The following is a 19,053-nucleotide window of genomic DNA, read 5'->3' on the forward strand; positions in this document are numbered from 1 at the left end:
TTTTTTTTCTACAGGCAGATTTAATGGAAATATAACTTTCACATGTGGAATTTGGAATAGTGAATAAATTATTGCATATTTGGATATTGTGAAAGAAATGAAGAGAAATTTAAGTGACAGTTCATCTCGTAGCACAGCAGGTATCAATCACTTTTTATTACTGTACAATTTGAAAATCATTTTATCAATGTATTTACCCAGTTCTGCAAACACTTCCTACTAAGCCAGACCCCAGTGCTCAAATAGAGTTCCACTAAATCTGTACCTTATTGGAGAGTTGAGGTCATAGTGGTAATGTTGAACTCAGTGGAACCATTCACAGAGTGAAGAGTTTAGCACATGTGCAAGTGTTTGCAGGACTGGGGTTTTAGATTGTAAACTCTTCAGTGCAAGGGCCTTGTCTTCCTTACAAAGCACCACACTTTCAGGTGATATAAAATAAATAATAAAGATAATAAAAATGGATAGAAATGTTAATTAAGTAATTATCATTTACCCATTTTATGAATGGAAAATGTAGATTGTGTATCCCTTAGCCAGAAGGATTTGATGGCATTCCAACAGTATCTGATACAGTTATTTTAATTTATATTTAGGTTTTCTACCTGTACCACTGTTCAATCAGAAAAAAAGAACCAGACAGCCGCTCACTTCAAATCCACTTAAAAATGAGCCAAGTATGAGCACTGTGACTCATAGTTATGACTTTTCTGCTAGAACAACTGGTAAAATAAGATTTTTTTAAAAAAATTTAAAGCATTTAAGGCAGTTTTAATTTTAACTTTATAATAACATTTTGTAAAAGTTTTAAGTCATCTTTATCTAGAGCTCACAAGCATACTTTAAGTTTTCTGTAGAAAAATTCATTTTGTGAGAGAAAAATATGTTCTACTCTTTTCTGTCCTGCAGTAAGTTTCTTTCTCCTCTGTATAATTAAGCCATTTTAATGTGTGCTTGCAGGGAAGTTGACTTTTTTCTGTTTTAGAGAATGAAGTAGCATGTTGGCATTTAAATGCCTCTTGAAATGGTGACCTTTTGGTTTTCGGTGGTTTCAATAGAAATTCAAGGTCCATGTTACAGGATGGAACATTTATAGTGTGCTATTGTAGTCTTGTAAAAGAGAAATAATCTATCCCCAATACTGTGTGTTTAAAAGGCTCTGACATAGAATTCTCCCAGGATTATTTATTGTCATCATTGTTATCCCTACAATTACTGCTTAAAATAAAAATTTCTTTGTGCTTACTACAGACAGTTATAAAACTGGTAGCTTAAGCATCAGTTAGAAAAAAGGGTTAATTAAAACTCACTTTGAAAAAGGTTTTGTAATATGAATCAACCAGATTCCCCATTGATCTGGACACAGAAGTGAAATGAAGACAGACACATGGATGGATTTTAAGTAGCAGGCTGAAACTTTTTATTAAACTTAAACACAGGAGAGGCGTGCTACCCACCCATCACCCATATTCTCATATACCAGGCATTTTAAGTGGTTCCAGTGTGGGGGTTACAGGCTCCTATCAAATAACTCATAACTTGGGGCATGCTTTCATAGAATCATAGAATATTAGGGTTGGAAGAGACCTCAGGGGGTCATCTAGTCCAATCCCCTGCTCAAAGCAGGACCAACACCAACTAAATCATCCCAGCCAAGGCTTTGTCAAGCCAGGCCTTAAAAGCCTCTGAGGATGGAGACTCCACCACCTTCCCAGGTAACCCATTCCAGTGCTTCACCACCCTCCTAGTGAAATAGTGTTTCCTAATATCCAACCTATACCACCCCCACTGCAACTTGAGACCAGTGCTCCTTGTTCTGTCATCTTTCCTCGATCAACTTCCCCCCCCCCCACGACTCATCTTGCTGAGTCCAGCCAATCCCACCCCTCCATCAAGGGGACAGAGAGTGAAGCCAATCCCACCCCTCCATCAAGGGGACAGAGAGTGAAGAAGGGAGGGGACCTCCACCCACATGAGCCACAACATCTGACCCTATCCCATAAGCCCAATGCCCATTAGCAAAATCCCATGTCTTTTACCTCTGGGAACCCTTATTTTATCCTTTTAATGGCACTGGCAACCAGCTGCAAGTTGTGTTGAATTAGCAACTCCACCAAGTATCTCTGTTAGGTACTAAATGCATTTCTGCCTAATCTACTGTGGCTTGGAGGTACTATAAGGAAGGCTAAAAAGCTCTCTGTGCCTCTGGCAATTGATCCTTATAAGAGAAAAAATTCCTTCCTGACCCCAAATGGGCAATCGGTGAGACCTGCAGCATCCGTAAGGCTTGATTCCCCCTCTTAGTTCAGGGTGGGTAGGGTGGGGCTACTGGAATGGAGCCAAAAGAGACTTCACATGGCCCATCCTCCCTGTTATATCCCTGGAGCTGGGGGATGTGAGCCAGTCAGTGTCCCTCTCCTCCAACTGGCCAAGGGGTACCAAAGACTCCAGTAGGGCATGGGCACAGGAGAAGGTGCCTGGTGTCCTTCAGCAAGTATCTCCCTCCCTCACTGCTGGGACTGTCCCTTTCTCCGCCAGCTCATCAGGTTCCCCCACCTGTTGAGGCAGGTGTGTGTGGGTGGCATTTGGTTTTTTATGTGCATAAAGCACACACATAAGTCTTTGCAGGAGAGGGCCTAAGTATATTTAGTACATACACGTATTTTCAATTTTTATCCATATGTCATCCTTTGTCTTTTAAGAATTAGGGTGGGAAGTTGCAAAGCCAGAGCTGGCTCAACTACAGAAAACAACAAACAGTGGGTATGTAAAACCAAACTTTTTGGCCTTCTAGTTTTCTTTTAGCGACTTACTCATTTAATTATTTCATAAAATACAATTCACATGTTAAACCTATAATCAGGCTGCTACTCTGTCATTCTAACATTTAAAATGTTTCTTTGAAAGCCAAATAGAACCTTCTATGGCTCCTTCCCTGTTGAAACAAAGCACATCAAAGCCGAATATATCAAATACTGGAAAGAACCTGAATATTTTGAGGTTGGTAACATTTAGAATTTCTTATTATCATTAAACAGAAAAATACTTATTCTCATGTGAAAGTAAATCTGATATTTCTTATTTTTTCATGTTCTTATAACATTCAAAAGAAACTTTCTAAGTCTCAGATAATTGCCATGCTCCCCAACCTATATTCTAGTTCTGAGCCAACGTCCACTGAAATCAATGGCAATTTTTCCTTTGACTGCAGTGTACTTTGGATCAGGTGTAAAAGCCTAATCCTGCAGTCTTTACACAGGCAGCACTCTAATAATCAATGAAAATTTGCCTGTCAGACAACTCTGAGCTGGCAATGTTGCTTATCTAATTTATCTTTTAACTAATAATTTATTTCTAATGGTATATTAGCCTCTTTGGGCATGATTACCAGGTATGTATACTGCAAATTTTGTATACTTTCAAACCAAATTTGCATTTTTATTTCAATGGTTCCAATTCAGCAAAACATTATTTATTTGCTGAATCAGGAACTACATAAATAAATGTTTAGAAATGAAAGGTGATCAATAGAGAGCCAGTAGAACTGGAATAATTAGGAAGAATTCCAGAGTCCAGTTTGTTTCTTCTAATTTCAGATGTGATTTCAAAAAATAATTTTCAGTTGCAAAATCTGGATTCTTTAATGCACCTTCCCATTTAAATTGATAAATGGTACAAATAAACACAATTTGTTGTTAAAATCTCAAAACATATACTGCACACATGGAAGGGTCTGTTTCTGCCTCCATGCCATAGGTCATATCATGCCAAGAATTTTCAAGCAGAACTATTTAGCCATGCTGAATTCTGCTTAAAATTTGGTGCTCTGATATAGTCTTATGTGACAAACTCCTATTGACTAAATTGGGAGGTGTGGTTGTGAATGAGGGCAATTATTGCCGATTATTTATACGGAAAAAAGTTTAAGCAAACTTGAATCTTAACTGGAAACAGAGTAGCAGCCGTGTTAGTCCGTATTCGTAAAAAGAAAAGGAGTACTTGTGGCACCTTAGAGACTGTTCAAATTTGTTAGTCTCTAAGGTGCCACAAGTACTCCTTTTCTCTTAACTGGAAAGTCAGTATTGAGCCTTACTACAATCCAGGCAAGTGGTTGCTTGGGGCTATGCTCTTTTGGAGGCCACACATCCCATGTAAACATTCCTATCTGCAGAATAGTTATCTCTTTCTATTTCCAGCTGCAAGATCAGTGGGAGAGAAAGTATCTTTCTGACAAGACCTCCCTAACTTCACCTCCAGTGGCAGGACTGGAGGTGGAAGCAGTTAATTGGCTTTCTTTATGAAGTGTAAGGTCCTGAACTCATAAGGCCAGCCTTACAGCCAATTGTAGGAGGAATTTTTGAGTAGTGACCCTGGGATGAAGGTTCACAAAGAATTCTTTTCTATAATTTGGAGAAGTTGCATTTACAGTGTATTTAATTTGAGAAAATCATTTTAAGACCCTGATTCAGGAAAGCATCCCTGTTCAAGACACGTTAAGCACCTGTTTAAAACCCATTGAAGTTAAGCACATGTGTAAAATTAACCACATGCTTAATCACTATCCTGAATAAGGATGAAGTTAAGCACTTGTTTAAGTACTTTATCAGGGCTTAAAGAAATACAGAGTGTTTTTTTAAAAAGGTCACAGAATAATCTATGGAATGCACTTATATACATTTTGAATATGCAGGTCAATATTTCAGAATATGCAGGTCAATATTTCAGTATTGTGATATTGAACCATATATAATGGTTTCTTCTGCAGAGCAGAAGAAAAGAATACCGATGCTAAAGTTTGGAACAGAAATGAGCATATGTCACCAAGTAATAGAACCAATATGATATCTGATAGTGGAATCATTCGAAAGTTTGAGAATATCTCAAATAGTCTGAGAACTGTTCAGCAGCACAAACTACCTGACCATCATAAGGCATCACAGTATATTGAGACAACTGTAACAGGACAAATATATTCATCCAAAGCACAATGGCCAGTTATATCCAGCACCACATCAAGAAGTCTACAGGATCATAGTCCATCATATACATTTAAACAAAATAAAGTTAATGAAAAACAATTTGATCATGTTCCAGAAGACAAAATGATTCAGGTAAAATTCTGGGGAGTAGGAAGGGGAAGAAATTACAGGCCTCAGGACATTTCCCAAGAAAATAATAAGGGGACAGATGCCTGTTGGGGGAGGAAAAGTTGTTTGAGGGAAGATGAAGCCACCATGAATTCTAGCTTTGGGAGGCATCCATGAATTCAACTTTGGGAGGCCTTGGAATTAAGATTTTCATATTAAAATAACCTAAAATTTCCAAACATTCACAATTACCACTACGCCCTATGATCACACACACACCCTGGTCAGCCTCCTGCTCAGAGTCCTGGCCTTTTCTTAGAATTGTCCCAGGAAATTTTGTTGAAATGTTGGCAGCAACATTTTTGAATTGTGTTAAAGGAAGACATGCCCTCACTTAAACGTAATTTATTGAAATAATTTTTACTAGTGAAATAAAATTATGCTTCTTTAAGTTATACGTTGTGAGGAATGCAATATAGTGGTAAATAGTAGTTCTTATTCTTCAGCTGTTTGTTGAATGGTAAAGAGTTGCTCTGCTTTTAGAAAAGCTGGCTTTGTCTCCTAGTTTCTGTAGCTGAAGTTCTTTTCTGTAAGGAGAACAAATATATCTCTTTATGAGTATTGTACTCTAGTTTACTCTTCTTATGCATTTACAAAACCTTTTTCAAATCTGTTGGCACACTTCATAGCTCTTGTTAATGCAGTTTGTTAATAGAAATAAAAATTCTGACTGATTTTAATCTATTCTTCTGTTCTTTAAACCTCTATTTACTTTTGGTGCATCCCTCACTCTTGCATTTATTTTTTATTTTTCTAAATGCAATTTCCCTATCAAAAATAGCACAAATTTAGACTAAGCAATGTTTCCATTGCTTATGTTTTTAACAACAAAAATCCCATCCTACCTAAAGATATAACTTTCTTTTTCTCTGTACCCCCATGCCATGCCCAGCATTCACAAATGAATGATAATTATCTATTTGGTCAATGTTGACTTACATGATAGTACAGTATAAACCAGAAACAGAATAGCTGTTCATTATTTATTAGATTTATTTGTGTATGCTTTAGACAACTGCTAGTCATGACTTTGTTTCTATCTGCTACTCAGTATGAAATAGGCAGCACAAATTTGTGTGTTTCAAGCATGTTTATATTATTTCTTTGTCTTGCCAGCAACTGTTTTCTACTTGGCTGGACTCAAATCAGTGGTCTGGTGCATATCCATGGGATTTTGCCAAGGCCTACTTGTTCTCTCCAATTAGTGCAGATTTTGGGACTTGTGTTCTGAAGTCATTTAGACACGTTAGAAAGTCCAATTCCTAAATAAAATCTTCATTTTATTAAATGCCTTTTGTATAGGTGTGGGTATGAAGGAGGATTGTGTGACCATTGTTTTGAATAGGGGTGCTTATTTATTTGAACAGAAACAGTAGTCTGTTGTGTGACTTTTGTGATTTCATAAAACAAGTTATACTGGAAGTGGTTTACTGATGCTTTATTAATCTAAATAAATTAAATAATGTGTTTATTTTAAATACTGGATAATTAACGTAAGAACAACGTGTAACTATCTATCTGACTTTAAAGACTGTAAAGGTCTCTATTTAACCTGAGTTTTCACCTTTCTCTGAAAGAAAGTTCCAGCATATCAATTAAAAGTTAAAGAAAAAGACAATTCTCTCCGAATTATAAGTGCAGTCATTGAAAGTATGAAGCATTGGAGCCAGTATACTTATAAAACTGCACTATTATTTGAAGTGTTAGGTATGTATACTAGTTTGTGCTATAGTTAAGAATATTGGTGGGTCAGTCCCACAAAGACAATGCAGTTTTTACTGTAGAGTGACAATAGTCAAAATATTTAAAGGACCAGTTCTCAAATGTTGATTAATATTTGACCCATTTTCCTTTTAATATTGACATGAGCCTCCAATTAATTTCATATCTGGACAATTGTCTATATATCAAAGGTGACCAAAATATGAGCATGGCAAAATGAAAAGTATCACCCTACAATATTTAAACTCTCCCCATCTTAATATTTCTACTATTGTCTTGATTTCTGTTATAATATTTTCTAGCCAAGGTTCAAGGGCAGTATAAAATGAATTGTGCTAATTTAATCTGGGGTTTAGGCTGATAAAAAGAGGTGTGGAGTTTCCAGGGGATGAAAACTCTATTCAGGATTTTGTAGCACTGTGCAAAGCAGCCACAACTCCACTTACAGGTGGGTACAAAGGTAAAGGTATAGAGGACAGAACATCACCAAAAGTGAGCTGGCTGAAAAGGGGAGATGGCCATGGTGACTAGAGAGTCTGCTGATATAGCTCTCTGAAGAAGTTCCTTTTGGTAGAGTTCTCATAGAATCATAGAATATCAGGGTTGGAAGGGACCTCAGGAGGTCATCTAGTCCAACCCCCTGCTCAAAGCAGGACCAATCCCCAACTAAATCATCCCAGCCAGGGCTTTGTCAAGCCTGACCTTAAAAACTTCTAAGGAAGGAGATTCCACCACCTCCCTAGGTAACGCGTTCCAGTGTTTCACCACCCTCCTAGTAAAAAGTTTTTCCTAATATCCAACCTAAACCTCCCCCACTGCAACTTGAGACCATTACTCCTTGTTCTGTCATCTGCTACCACTGAGAACTGTCTAGATCCATCCTCTTTGGAACCCCCTTTCAGGTAGTTGAAAGCAGCTATCAAATCCCCCCTCATTCTTCTCTTTCTAAGACTAAACAATCCCAGTTCCCTCAGCCTCTCCTCATAAGTCATGTGTTCCAGTCCCCTAATCCTTTTTGTTGCCCTCCGCTGGACGTTTTCCAATTTTCCACATCCTTCTTGTAGTGTGGGGCCCAAAACTGGACACAGTACTCCAGATGAGGCCTCACCAATGTCGAACAGAGGGGAAAGGTCACGTCCCTCGATCTGCTGGCAATGCCCCTACTTATACATCCCAAAATGCCATTGGCCTTCTTGGCAACAAGGGCACACTGTTGACTCATATCCAGCTTCTCATCCACTGTGACTCCTAGGTCCTTTTCTGCAGAACTGCTGCCTAGCCATTCGGTGCCTAGTCTGTAGCGGTGTATGGGATTTTTCCGTCCTAAGTGCAGGACTCTGCACTTGTCCTTGTTGAACCTCATCAGATTTCTTTTGGCCCAATCTTCTAATTTGTCTAGGGCCCTCTGTATCCTATCCCTACCCTCCAACGTATCTACCTCTCCTCCCAGTTTAGTGTCATCTGCAAACTTGCTGAGGGTGCAATCCACGCCATCCTCCAGATCATTAATGAAGATCTTGAACAAAACTGGCCCCAGGACCGACCCTTGGGGCACTCCACTTGATATCGGCTGCCAACTAGACATGGAGCTATTGATCACTACCCATCGAGCCTGACAATCTAGCCAGCTTTCTATCCACCTTATAGTCCATTCATCCAGCCCATACTTCTTTAACTTACTGGCAAGAATACTGTGGGAGACTGTGTCAAAAGCTTTGCTAAAGTCAAGGAACAACATGTCCACTGCTTTCCCCTCATCCACAGAGCCAGTTATCTTGTCATAGAAGGCAATTAGATTAGTCAGGCATGGCTTGCCCTTGGCGAATCCATGCTGACTGTTCCTAATCACTTTCCTCTCCTCTAAGTGCTTCAGAATTGATTCCTTGAGGACCTGCTCCATGATTTTTCCGGGGACTGAGGTGAGGCTGACTGGCCTGTAGTTCCCAAGAAGTGGCTCCTTCTTCCCTTTTTTAAAGATGGGCACTACATTAGCGTTTTTCCAGTCGTCCGGGACCTCCCCCGATTGCCATGAGTTATGGGATGTGATACAAATTAAAACTGTCTCCCTCATTTGAAGGAACCTTTACACACAGCAGAGGTGAAAACACTACATGATCCCAAAGGGATGAATTTCCCTCCAGCCACAACGGGTTTAGCTGACACAAAAAAGTCCTCTTTACATCTTTCTGTGGCTGATTTGATTAACTGTGCCCACTATCTAAAACCTGTCTGTACTTAGAAAACTGGGGCAGAATTTTAGTGGTGAAGCCTGGAACTTTGTCTATAAAATCTGAATTCTTTGATAAAAGGATGAGCACAACCTAAATTCTTCATATACCCGAGAGACTAATCCACACTGTATAAAAAGCCATCACAACATCAGTTAAGAGTGTAGTAGCAGGCTTTCTTTCTATTTTTCAGGATTATTACATTTTTAAAAGAATTAAAATAATTAAAGCTTGAGACATTATTGAAGCTAAGAAACAGAAAGAAAATTTGCATTGAAAAATCCAGCTAGCAAGGGTACCAGAGTTCTGCAATAACTTTTTAATAGCATTAACCTGGGAATCAGTCCAAACCTGGAGTTCTTCTGAATATGAATTATTTTTACAACCTATTTCACTTTTGACTTTTATTGACGTTACCTAAAAATAGAATTTGACAAAGGAAGCTAGAGATGACCAATTGTTTTAAGAGTTGGGGTGGCTGGGAATACCAAATGTAACATGAACTCATGGACTCTTTTACATTGGAAATGTTGGTTACAAATTTTAATGGTTTAGAATTGATTTGCATATATGAGTAAGTACAGCTTTAAGAAAACTGGCTCTCTCGTGCACCAGTACCTAGGGAGCTAATGAGTTTATAATCATGCTTACGAAAAGTACAGTTTTTCACCTACTTCACAGAGACAAAATATGTGAATTTACTATTAGTGTGCCATATATAGCCCTTAATTTGCAGTAGAATTCCCACTGATGTCAGTGGAAACTGTGCTAGTTAGAAGACTGACATCAGTATGTTGCTTAGTATTTTTGTCTATTGAATATTAATGTCACTTAATATTTGTAGATCACAGGCTTTAATAGTGCTCTCATGTTTACATCCTGGTTTACTTCTTGACATATTGTTTAGGCACACTTGATTCTGCAGTCACGCCTGGAGCATATGGAGCAAAAAGTTTTGTCTTGAGAGATGGAAAGGAGAGTCTGCCATGTGTATTTTATGAAATTGTAAGTATTTTCTGTGTTTATACAGAATACACTATATGTGGTGCAGTTAGGAGGCTAATAACATGTATTCTGTTAACACTAACTTCTAATGTATAAAAGAAAGTTAAAAGCTGTATTGTTCACTTTCCATACAAAGTGAACAAACTGCTTCTTGGGTCTGTGGCAGTAAATACAGTTGCATTTCAGGCAAGCCCAAACCCCTGTTTTGCCAAAACTTGTTGAGAAATGTTTGTACAAGTGTCTTGGGGCTTTCTCAGATCAAATTAAATTTGAGAAGAGTTTGTTTAGGTTGTGGAAAACTGGATTGGGATTTTGGAGGGAAACATCTATATAGCAGAGAAGTTATGGGGCAAAGTTAATTCTTTTTCAAGGTGTGCTCTGCATATTTTTATTTGTAGTTTACACACACCAACCCCTTGGTGCTACTGAGCTTTTGCAGCCCTCTAGAAAAGGTGTACCTGTCTGGATGGCATGAACATGCCTTCATAGCACTGACCATTCAGAAATGAGGCTATAAAAGGGCGATGCAGTTCTGGGCTTACATAATTGCCTTCTATCTGTGGCAGTGGTTCTCAAAGTTTTATATGGGTGACCCCTTTCACACAGCAAGCCTCTGAGTGTGACCCCCTTTATAAATTAAAACACTTATTTTTATATTTAACACTATTATAAATGCTTGAGGTGAAGTGGGGTTTGGGGGTGGAGGCTGACAGCTCACGACCCCCCATGTAATAACCTTGTGATTTCCTAAGGGGTCATGACCCCCAGTTTGAGAACCCCTGATCTACGGCTAGCTGCAAATGTAGGAAAATCCTCTTTGTACCCAGAGGAGTTTTATTTATATAATTTGGCCAAAGTTCAATTCTTCTCACAAAGAATATATAACAGGAAGTTTTCTGTTACCTCAGTTTGTTGATTTTTTTTATGGTAATTTGTGCATACCTCAGGATAGACTTGGGCCAAAGTTATTGAGAGTCTTTTGTCAGTGAGAACCCAGTATCTCCCCTTTCTGTTCACTGCTAAGACATCTTCTCATCTAGCTTTGTGGTACTGCAGCTTCCCTCAGAACATATTATTTTCCGCAGCTCCCTTCTTGTAATGGAACCACTTTTCCTAAGAGTTGTAGGGACAGCAATTGACAAAAGAAGAAGTTCTTGGGGTGTAGCTCCTGTGCAGCCATGCTGCCAGAGAGTGGTCAAAACCTGCAAGGGACTGTAGAACTGATGTAGCCTGCAAACATTACCTAGCCTCCAGGAATCCCCAACTAACACTATTATTCTTCAGACATTTTGAAGAGCTTAGTTCATGTCAGAAAAGGGAATTAATTTTAACCTTTTGATTATTATACTTTTGAAATAGGATCGGGAGCTTCCAAGACTAATTAGAGGTAGAGTCCACAGGTGCATGGGAAACTATGACACAAAAAGAAACATCTTCAAGTGTGTATCTGTAAGATCTGCAACTGTTGTAGAACAAAGAACTTTCCAAGAATTTGTTAAAACTTCAGATGTCGAGATGAGAGAATGTGTGAAAACAATGAATGAAGTTTAAAGTAATGTTTATTTAAGCAATAATTTAAAGTTGAGATCACACTCCTGTTGATCAATTAGCATAAAGGCTGCACATCTTGAGTATTTACAAAAGCTCATATTAAAAGTATTCTTTTATTAAATACTTGAAAGCACAATTATAGTATGTGTTATGTAAAAATTAAAATAAAATTGTTCTGGTTTGTTTCTACCATTATATTTCTTTGTTCACTGTGCTAGATTTTTTGTTGTGTGGTTTGTTAGATTTTACTGAAGGAATATGATCAAAATACAGGCAGTCCTCAGACTTACGACACAACTGGTTCCTTACAATTGCGTTGTAAATTGGAACTCGGAACCTCAATCTACTCCACTGTGAGACTGAGCGTCGTAAACTCAAAACCTATAGTCATAAGTCAAATCAGGGTGTCCATGTAGAAGCGTCATAAGTGCAGTTCTTCGTAACTCGAATGTCATAAAGTCGAGGACTGCCTGTATTACATTTTGGTGACAAATACATGAATTTATACAGACTCTCAACTTTTAGCTAAACTCATGTGCCCTGAATGTAAACAATGAATGGATTTCGCAGTGTTATCATGGAAGGTGGAGGGAGCATCCATTCATAGCACAGTTTCCCACCCCTTTTGTCTAACATTGAGGGTACAGTTGTAAGGCCCATAGAAGGTTGAACTGGGAGATGTCCATCCCCCTTCCACCAACCCCACAGACAATCCACTGAAGAGTTAAAAATTTAGTCTTAACCTTTTAAGGGGAAAGGAGTAGGGGAGAATTACGGGGAGCAGGAGAGAGTGCAGAAGTATAGGGCTTCTCCATAGATGGTCTTAGCTTGAAAAGGATCTCAAAATGTCTGAGAGTATAGGGCTGAATCCACTGCCCACTCTGAGGGGAACCTGTTCACCCAAATTATCTACTGGATCCTCATACCATTTTCATCCCCTTGGGCCTTGCCTGTTGGTTTCTCCATGAGAGGAGGCAGTCTAGCCTCACGTCAGAAATTTACTGAGAATTATATGGTCAGTCAGTGCAAGTGTAAGTAACTGGAGCAAAATAAGGCACTAATTCCATCATTAACCTAAATGGCTTAGAAAAATCAGATAATCAATTCTAAGTGAGTTTATTGTTGCTTTTCAGTACGTTTGTTCCAAGAAATTATTTTGTACTTATATTATTAAGTACTTATATATGGTCAATATTTTGAAATAATTCATTTTAAGAATAAATGTTTTTTAAAAATTGATTTTCATTGCTGATAAACGTATATTATATGTAGATCCATATTCTGACTGGCTCTGAACACTCAATGAAAAATCACCTCTGAGCAGAAAGTCAGCGCACAGCCTGTGCACTACTGTAGTATTACTTAAGTCTTCAAAATAGGCATCTGTCATAAAAGTTGCAACCAGCATTGAAACTGGGCTGCAGAAGTTGCCTCCCTTTTTCTGGCTCTCCCAAAACCCCTGTAGAAGTTCTACAGGCTAACGTAACAGGCACTGCCAAGCTGTTCTGGGATGAAGCCTATCTTAGGTATTTATCTGGTCCCCATTACTGAAGTATCCAATTGCCTCAATCTTTAATGTATCCTCAACATCCATGTGAAGTAGGGAAGTACTATTATCCCTATTTTACAGATGGGAACTGAGGCACACAGCAACAGTAAGTGAATTGCCCAAAGCCATGCAAGAGGTGGGAGAAAGTAGGGAACTGAACCTGCTTCTCCTAAGTCTCAGGATAGCAGCCTACTACCAACTGGATCATTATTTGTACAGGCCAGAGATTACAAACTATATGTTTGCATGCCTATGTTCCTATACACAGACGTCTATATAGATTATTCCTATTGTGGCCATTTCCTTATCCCCTCAGTCTCTTCCCTTAAAGTAACTGCTGTGCATCATATCTGCAACTGTAAAACAAAAGCAAAGTCAGGTAAATAGTGAACAATGTGAATTATTTTATTATACAGTGTTGGCAATTGTAAATTTCACATTGAAAATAATTGAAATATTTTATTCAACAAGTCAAATACAGAAAACAGTTAATATTCTAAAAAGGAGGCAGCTAGTCAACGCAGAAACACAGTAATGGAAAATACAGCTTTTAGTTACACTTAAAAAATTATATATTTAGAATAAAACTTGAACCTGATCCAGTAAATTTTCTGTTTTTTTTTTAATAAGGAAACTATTATACACAATATAACTCACAGACAATCCTCATTAAAAAAGTGATTTATCAGTGTTAGCAAATATATTCGTAGTAATTCCCCCTATTTAAGTTCCAGAGGAGCTTCTGCAGTATATGCTTTGCTTACTCTGGTTTGAGTCAGTTACAGTATGATCTCTACCCAGAGTTATAAATTGGCTCTGAACAAGGACCTTTTACATGTCAATTCTGTCTACCTCATTTTAGATGTCACCAGTCTCTATTAAGTCTACGTTATTTCCTTTCAATGTTTAAAATTATTTAAAGGACGTTCAATATGGAAGCATCAGTTTCACTCTTTCTTAGAAAGTAGAGGATACTGTGGAAAAAAAACTTGAGTTTTTAACTTGATTGTTCAAAACACTGAAAATAAATTTTCAATATGTAGTTTGGTATAGCAATATTGAAAATTTTAAGACCCCTACTGAGAAAGTAGGTAAAGTTATAAAGGAATTTCAGACTATGCATCCAATCCTGCAAACATTTACACATGTAAGTAATTTTATTCACATGTGTAATCCTACTGATTTCAATGGGATTACTGATGGGCACAATTCTGCACGAGTAAAGATATTTTTATAAGTGGTGACAGGATTGGGCCCTCTGTGTCTACTAGATATATTATGGGTATTAACAGAAATCTAAAATTATTTTACTTTTGGTAAGCAATTAAATCTTTGCAAAAATGCTTTCTAATTTACACTAACAAATCACTTTTTCTAGTGAAACATCAAGTGAACAATCGTAAACATTACACAAAACAGAGAAAAACCCACAGAATACAATTTTTACACATTGTATAACATTTTCAGTGGTTGATGAGAATTTTTTTATATATTGATCCTGTCTTGTATAATTGTTCTATTGTAAAGGCACAGGTTGGTTAGGAAAGAAAAGCCTGCATCTCTCTCTTTACTTTGTGGTTATGGTTTTTTTATCTGTTTATTTTCTCACTTTTTACCTTCTGAATCTTATATGAAGCTTTCCAATCTATTCCAGCAATTTATGAAAAGAAGAGCATAAGACACTACTAAAAATGCTACATGCTACATACAGAGAAGACTGAAGTCTATTCTGCCTACTTGAGGAGGGCAGAGGAAATTCCTTCAGCCTCATTTTTGTTAAATATTTAAAAGATTTCATTCCTTAGTTCTCTATAACAAAAACCATAGAGCTCTCTCTATTTGCTTTATTTGAAATATGCATTTTTAAACATTAATAATGTAATTGAATTATATTATAAATGTATGTGCATAATTTGCCCTTTGGAGCTCATGATGATGTAACAGTCAGCTACTTTAGAAAATAATGTAATGCTTAATTAATTTGAGTTTAGAAGGCTTCACAATGTAAACAAGATTGTATTTCTTTGATAAATATTGGAATAAAGTAAAGTGATTGTTCTATCAGTTCTCATTTTCTTATATTTCCTCAACATTTCTCTATCTGTCCCTTCACACACATTTTTCAGAAAAGAAGAAATTCAGGAATAACCATTACTCCGGCTTCCGTAAATAACCAAAAAAGATAGAGAGACGAGGTGTGTGAGGTAATATCTTTTGTTGGACCAGTTTTTGTTGGTGAGAGAGACAAGCTTTTGAGCTTACATAGAGCTCTTCTTCAGCTCTTCTTTCAAAGCTCTGTGTAATCTTGAAAGGTTGTCTTTCTTACCAACAGAAGGTGGGTTAATAAAAGGTATTACCTCACCCGCCTTGTCTCTAATATCCTGGGACCAAATGGCTACAACAACACTGCATACTACTAACAAAGATAATAGATTTGATCAGTTGGTTCACAGGACAAAATAAAAAGCAGAAAAGTAAGGTTCAGTATTAAAATATAATCTAAGAGGTTCAGTTCCTTACTAGTAAATATTAAAAATAAATAACATCCTCATGACCTAGATACTGGATGGGAATTTTACTGTAATTTTAAAGGAGAAATATGGCAATGGAGTAATATTAGAACCCAATCATTCTTTTTTTTAAGGCATGTGGTGCATTTGTTTGAATCCTTGGTGGTAATGAAACCAAAAATGCCATTCCTGGAACTAGACTTCATAAATTTCACACAAAAAATATCCATCAGATGTGACATTTTTCTAGTCAACATTACATTGGATGATATTGAGTCAGAGTCTGCCATATACTCACACTGAGTAGTATTTTACTCCACAAGAAATCACATTCACATGGAGCAAGATTCTAATCAGCATAAGTAAGGCCATCATACTCTGGCCCTTTCTGCCTTGCATCATGATGAAATGCGCACAGGTACCTTTGCCATTGGACACGTATGTTTTGTAAATGAATTTTTTACCTTACAGGCTTATAAAAACCCCTAAACTAGAAATAATTGTATACAATTCCATGCAAAATAATAATCTAAGAACTACGGTAAAACAAATGCACTTTTCCTCTTAATATATTTTTCTCCTTTTTAAGCTATTTTAGTATTGGGCCTTTTGAAAAGGTTAGATCTCTTTAGCAAAAAGTTAGCTAAAATGTATAGCAATCACTATGGAGGCTATACTTCCCAATTGTTAGACCAGTATTAAAACATGTGCCTACAAACTACAGTATTCAGGCACACTCCTAACATGCATTGATTAAAAACAAACAAACAAAAGCACTTTTTGTTGCATACATCTTTTTTCATAGATAAGCTTCATTTTAGGCTCTGGTTTCTAGCAGGCTTTTTCCCCCCACTCATAATAACTATAACAAAATATCATTATCAGATTTAAAATTATTGGGTTCATAAAACTTCTGACATTTAATAACATATAAAAGAGAACTGAGGCTTTTAACAGATTTACTGTTTTGAGACATAAAATAAATTGTTTGGGAGGTAGACAGATGTTTTGAGGATAAACAGATTTTTTGACTAAGGCATTAAGCCATTATAAGTTTAGAGCAGCGTACAGGCTGCTAATTAGTCTTATTTCAATTCCAGAGTGTTAGCTTCTCATGCTTACGGAAGACTATCAGTGCACTTTTGGTCTTTGTGATTCTGACCCTCTATCTCCCTCTCTCGCTCTCCTTTTTTTTTTTTTTTTTTTAGCCATACAGCTAAAAGGAAGTGCTATAATACTTTCTGCCCATTGATTGACAGGAATGTTTTGCTGTTAAATACTAATAAAATACTATAAAATAGTAGGTATTGGAGTTGGAGATATGTGCTCTTTTGGTGCATATTTTGCAAAGAATGGTAAAAAGACAGATAACATGACTCCAACAATTGCCAACATGTACCCCCATCCAATCTGGCAGTCTCCTGCATAGTATATGCTTGAATTCTCACAGAATTTCTTCACTGTAGCAGAGCTGAGACCGAAAGGATAAACCAAAAGTCCAGACGCCATGATGAATACTAGAAAAAAAAAAGAGAGAAATTTTTAATAAACATTTAATTCCGTTGAAAAGTATTTCTTATGTTCAATGGGCAAATCTTGATTCAGTTCAGGTGAATGGCAACATTTCCACTGGCTTCCAAAAGACTATGATTTGTCTCAAACTTTTTGGTTAGATTTTGGGATACAGTAGCATGTGAGCAGATGAGCCAAGATAGAATGAAAAGGTGCTACAGATAACACCTTTCTTGACATGGCAGCACTGGATTTGCTTCCTGAAATTGTTCATTCTGTTATTATTGCTGGTTCTTTTTTTACCCCCAGTTTAGGCCTTACTAGACCTCTGTAGTTGTAGGGAGGAATCATACTGAGAACACTAGGAATGATATATAATTACATGGTGAATGTGTGCAAAGATGTAGATATTTTCAAATATCTCAGGGGCACTCAGTGGTGCAAGTAAGCCGGTATGGTCAGTACGCCGAACCATTAAGACATTTACTGCCGGTACGCTGTACCAGAAAGACACATTTTCAAGAATGAATTGTAGAGCCCTGTGCGGATACAAATTTATACCTGCGGATGCGGATATCCGCAGATAGAAATCGGTATCTGCTGAACCCCTGGGCTCTCCCGGGAACTGTAGCAGCGAAAGGAGCAGAACATGGGGCCACCACTCCCAGGAGCCAGCGCTCCGTGCCGACAGCTCCTCTGGCATGGCTGTACTGCCTCTAGCCCCGCCTCCAGCCCTGTCCTCTAGCGGGGCTGTACAGATCCCAGACAGGAGACGCAGCTATGTGGAAGGGCTAGGGGTAGGGTTGGTGGTGGTACAGCCACTCCAGAGGACCTCCCAGTGCAGGGCGCTGGCCCCTGAGGAGCGGTGGCCTCACATTCTGTTCCTTTTGTTTCTGCGGTTCTCAGGAGAGCCCTGGGGTTCAGTGGATACCGATATCTATCCGCGGATATCCGCATCCACAGGTATAAATTTGTATCTGCGCAGGGCTTGTCACAGAACATTTTTTGTGAGGGAGGGCAGTATGGGGTGGGGGGTGGTACCATATCAGTAAGAATTAAAATCTACTTGCACCACTGGGGGCACTAAATGGAAAGTAGTGAACTGAGCCCTAAACTTGCATGACACATGATGAATAGTATTTGGCTTCAGAGTTGTTTTCACCTTTTGATGTATTTTTCCTAATGCTTTGTCTTTTCACATTTTTCAAAAATAAAAAAGATTCTGCCATACTCTTCTTGAGTTATGTGTTAGACTAATATGACTATAAGGAAAAAGTGCATTTTAGTTACAAATCACAGCATCTGTGATCAACAATTATTGCTCTTCTAACATTAATGTGTAAAAAAAGAGTACAATTACACAGATAAACAAATGTCATTGCAATGTCTGATGAACTGTTACCTATACTGCATTATTCAGCAGATGGTGTAAACAGAATCTGTATTACCTAAAGAAAAAAGTCATTGCCAGTTAGCTATTAATAGAAGTCAAGGACTAACTTCTGCAATATATAATGAATATTTTTCATATTTTAAGGTCATGGGTATGTAATTTGTTAATATTCAAAACTGCTTTTCCATATTTGGTTATGTGTAATTTGATTGTCCAAACTGTAAATCATGGTATTAATAGGCAGAAAAATACTCTAAAAATACACTGGTAGGTTTTCAAAAAGCACCCAGGGCTGGCCTAACTTTGCTCCCATTGACGTAAAAAGGAGCAAAATTGGGTCACACCAAGGTGGTTTGGAAAGTCCAACCCATCCATTGTGTATAACCATTTATTGGAAAGCACAAGTGCCACTTATAAATCAATATTTTTTTCTTTT

General features: G+C 37.6%; 2 protein-coding genes across 2 annotated transcripts in view; one reads left to right on the forward strand and one right to left on the reverse strand.

Annotated features, from left to right (window-relative positions):
- Nucleotides 1-97: 97 nt before the first annotated feature.
- SPATA22 (spermatogenesis associated 22) lies at nt 98-11,653 on the forward strand. The gene is made up of 8 exons (XM_027820236.1): nt 98-140; nt 597-725; nt 2,703-2,763; nt 2,908-3,000; nt 4,766-5,111; nt 6,725-6,854; nt 10,005-10,102; nt 11,462-11,653. Exons 1-8 carry the CDS (start codon nt 98-100, stop codon nt 11,651-11,653), a joined length of 1,092 nt encoding a protein of 363 aa, XP_027676037.1.
- A 3,257-nt stretch (nt 11,654-14,910) lies between these two features.
- Nucleotides 14,911-19,053, reverse strand: part of LOC102934993 (transmembrane protein 211) — a 155,894-nt gene continuing 151,751 nt past the window's right edge. Inside the window, exon 3 of the mRNA XM_037880733.2 lies at nt 14,911-17,229. Coding sequence (XP_037736661.1) covers nt 17,003-17,229 — 227 coding nt within the window. The 3' untranslated portion in view covers nt 14,911-17,002. The remainder of the gene's footprint in view (nt 17,230-19,053) is intronic.

This window comes from Chelonia mydas, chromosome 17 (genome assembly GCF_015237465.2).
Source record: "Chelonia mydas isolate rCheMyd1 chromosome 17, rCheMyd1.pri.v2, whole genome shotgun sequence".
In the NCBI taxonomy this organism is placed as follows: Eukaryota; Metazoa; Chordata; order Testudines; family Cheloniidae; genus Chelonia; species Chelonia mydas.